The following is a 3,720-nucleotide window of genomic DNA, read 5'->3' as shown; positions in this document are numbered from 1 at the left end:
TGGGCTGTAGCACCCAACAGTAAGAACCAGAATGGGTGTGGGCCAGTTGGGCTATGCTACTGTTCCTGCCAGGACAGGAGATAGACTAAGGGAACTTGGGCCACTGACCCACTGCTAGATCTGCCACTGAACGGAGGTCTGAAAGAGAAGCTTAGGGAACTCCTTTGTCAGGATGCAGTCCATGCAGATGAGTGCAAGAACCAGGGCTGGGAGCAGGCCAGGTTGTAATACCCACCAGCATACTTGTGGGTCAGGTCTGGGGGCAGGCCAGGCTGGGCCAGTTCAAAATACCCATTGGCAGATATGAGAACCAGTACAGAATGTAGGCTAGGCCGAGTCAGGCTGCACTACCAGCCAGTTCACATTAGGGCTGGGACTTGGGATCTGGCTGGGTTGGTCTTGGCAGTAGCACCAACCAGCATGAGCTGGACCCAGGGGACATGGGCTGAGTCAGGCTACAACACCTGTCTGCAAAGAAGGACCATGCTAGACTGGGCCACAGCACACACTAGCATACGTGAGACCCAGAAGGTGGGTGGTACAAGCTCAGCAGGGGGCTCTGCAGCACTCTCCTACTGGGCCACTGCTCTCACTGGTGAGTGTGAGAACTGGAACTGGCAGGGCAGGGCTACCACACACATTGGCCTGCATGTGAACTAGGTGAAGGGAAGAGCCAGATTGGGCTAACCAATTATATCCACTGTGCTGGTTGGGCTTTGTCACAGCATCATCTGGCAAATGCTAGGACTAGGGGCAAGTCCTGTCAGGCAAGACTGCAGAACCACCTGGAGAGAGCAAGATCATGGCTGAGAGTGGATCCAGCGGAGAAACAGTGAACACTCTCTGATGTGCTGCAACTCTCACTGATGAGTATGAGAATCAGGGCTGGGACAGGCCTAGCTAGAAAAGCAGTGGCATCCACTGACATGAATGTTGGCTAGATAATGGGGTAGATTGGGTCAAGCTAGGTTTCAATGCTCATTGATATATGTAAGAGATAAATGGTATGTGAGACAGACTGGGTCAGTCTGCTGCACGTACAGGCAAGCATAGGAACCATGGCTTGGAGCGGGTCTGATGGGGCTATTGGAGTCACTCTAACTGGGCTGCAGTTCCTGATGGTGAATGTGAGGGTCGAGTGTGTGGTGAACAAGTTGGATTGGACTGCAGTATCCGTTGGTTAACACATGAGGTGGGACTGGAGACAGAACTGACCCAGCATTTCCAACTATCAGCATCTGTGTAGGCTGACATGGGTGATGGACTAAGCTGGACCCCATATGACAAGCACACACAAGAGTCAGGTCTAGGATTGCCTCAGATAAGATTACTTTGGGGATCCCCCATGACTGAACTGCTGGACCCAGAAATCCAACCATGGGGAGAATGGTAGGATCTGTGGACTGACTGTGGGGTGCATGTGGACCATGGGGAGAATGGTAGGATCTGTGGACCTCCTCAGTGGCTAAGAGGGAGCAGTGGATGGCAAACCAAGATGCACATGGAGGCTATGACAATCAAATGGGACCTGCAGAGGACATTTAGTATGATAGTGCAGAACAAATTGCTCAAACACCCCAGCCAACTGTTGACAGCAAATAGGACAAATGGAGACTCTGGGGTAAAGTGTGTCATCAGATGAACCTTGGAAGGATTTCCTCATCCTTGAATCAGCAAGATTGATGGCATTTCAGAACTATCAAAACTACCCAAGTGGAACCCTTGGAGCAGACCCCACATCAGGGACCCTAGGATAGCATCAGGTGGCTGTTCCCCATCCCCAGGTACTGGAGTAGTGGGGAAGCTGGTTGCAACTTCTCCCCTAGAATCCCCCCTTACTTCAAACACAGGAGGAAGAAAGGGAAAATTGGAAAACAATTGTCTCACCAGCACTGCCCTAGTCATTGGCCCTTCCCATTCTGGTCAACTATAAAAGCATAATCAAAAATCAAAAGATTTTTAAATGTTGTATAAATACTTGATGGAATATTATTCAGCCATAAAAAGGAATGAAATTCCATTTTTACTAACAGCATAGATGTAACTGGAAAATATCATTCTTAGTGTGATACATCAACTCAGAGATGAATAATATGTAGATTTTATGATTTGTGATAACCAATATACCAAGTTTCAAAAAGTGCAATTTATATAAGCAAAATCAACATTTTGAGATATGATTATTACTTATTACCCTGGTCTACATTCTTAAGAAATATTGTTCTACTTACTACTTATTGAATTATTATTTTTGAGAAGTTAAGCTTGCTATTATGAAGTAAATTGAAAATATGCTATTGCAAAAATTTAAAAAATAAGATGGAGGGTGCGAATATCATCATGTCATTAAAATGATATGCATGAAATACATGAAATTTGTTCCCTTTTATAAACTTTAAAAGTATAAAATGTATTTTTGTTTTTTATAAAAAAGAACTTAATAAAGAGCTTCATCTACTAACCATTGGGTCTCCCTTCTCTATCTAGGTGTGGCTGCCATTATGGTGCTAAACTACACGTCCGTGTCTGAATTCATCCTCGTGGGCTTCTCTTCTTTCCCCCATTTTCAGCTCATTTTCTTCATGCTGTTCCTGCTGATGTATCTGTTCACACTGCTGGGGAACCTGCTCATCATGGCCACCATCTGGAGTGAACACAGCCTGCATACACCCATGTACTTCTTCCTTTGTGCCCTTTCCATATCTGAGATTCTGTACACCTTTGCCATCATCCCACGCATGTTAGCAGATCTGCTCTTCACCCACAGCTCCTCCATCACTTTTATGGCTTGTGCTAGCCAAATGTTCTTCTCCTTCATGTTTGGTTTCACTCACTCTTTCCTGCTCACTGTCATGGGCTATGACCGCTATGTTGCCATTTGTCAGCCTCTGCGCTACAATGTGCTCATGAGACCCCATGGCTGTGCCTGCCTGGTAGCCTGGTCTTGGGCTGGTGGCTCAGTCATTGGTATGGTGGTGACAATGTCTGTATTCCATCTGACTTTCTGTGGATCCAATGTGATCCACCACTTCTTTTGCCATGTACCACCTTTGCTGAAGTTGGCTTGTGGACATGAGGCGCTGGTGGTTGCCAAGAGTATGGGCCTGATGTGCGTCACAGCTCTGTTGGGCTGCTTCTTCCTCATCCTTCTATCCTATGTCTTCATTGTAACCACTATCTTGAAAATACCATCAATTGCGGGTCAGTACAAAGCCTTCTCTACCTGTGCGTCCCACCTTACTGTGGTGGTTGTGCATTATGGCTTTGCCTCTGTCATCTACCTCAAGCCCAATGCTTCACAGTCTCTGGAAGGAGAGTCTCTGATGGGCATAACCTACACAGTCCTCACTCCCTTCCTCAGCCCTATCATCTTCAGCCTCAGGAACAAGGAGCTGAAGATTGCCATGAAGAAAAGCTTCTTCAACAAACTCTTTCCCCAGAACTCCTAAACTTGCTCATTTTCTGGAAGGAAGTGTGGTGAGTGGGGGACTTTCTTTCTTTTTCTTCCTCTTGCTCCCCTCATCCTTTATTCTAATCTCTTCCAGTCTCTATTTATCTGGTTTTTAAAATTAATTTATTTTTAATACAGGTCCATTAGCTCAGGGATGTCCTCTCCTCCCTTTATAATTCCCCTCCCCCACTGATTTTCCTAGTACAGTCCTTCAAAAACAGTCATGAGTCCTTCAGTTTGCTATTTACGAGAATTCTGATATTGTTGAC

The 3,720-nt window shown here is 46.0% G+C and overlaps 1 protein-coding gene across 1 annotated transcript; it reads left to right on the top strand.

Annotated features, from left to right (window-relative positions):
- The first annotated feature begins 1,058 nt into the window (after positions 1 to 1,058).
- LOC131482005 (olfactory receptor 10H1-like) lies at positions 1,059 to 3,449 on the top strand. Its single transcript, XM_058673150.1, has 2 exons — positions 1,059 to 1,179; positions 2,488 to 3,449. The coding sequence occupies exons 1-2, from the start codon at positions 1,059 to 1,061 to the stop codon at positions 3,447 to 3,449; spliced, it is 1,083 nt and encodes a 360-aa protein (XP_058529133.1).
- The last annotated feature ends 271 nt before the right edge of the window (positions 3,450 to 3,720 follow it).

Source organism: Ochotona princeps, chromosome 15, assembly GCF_030435755.1.
Source record: "Ochotona princeps isolate mOchPri1 chromosome 15, mOchPri1.hap1, whole genome shotgun sequence".
Lineage (NCBI taxonomy): Eukaryota > Metazoa > Chordata > Mammalia > Lagomorpha > Ochotonidae > Ochotona > Ochotona princeps.
The sequence above is the reverse complement of the archived record's forward strand: the minus strand, read 5'-3'. Positions and strand labels throughout refer to the sequence as shown.

Bases quoted from the DNA above. Each gene is read 5' to 3' on its own strand.
- LOC131482005 (XM_058673150.1), top strand. From the start codon at position 1,059: ATGGCTTGGAGCGGGTCTGATGGGGCTATTGGAGTCACTCTAACTGGG. The intron at 1,180-2,487 runs GTTAACACATGA...TTCTCTATCTAG, and splicing joins TTGGACTGCAGTATCCGTTG to GTGTGGCTGCCATTATGGTG.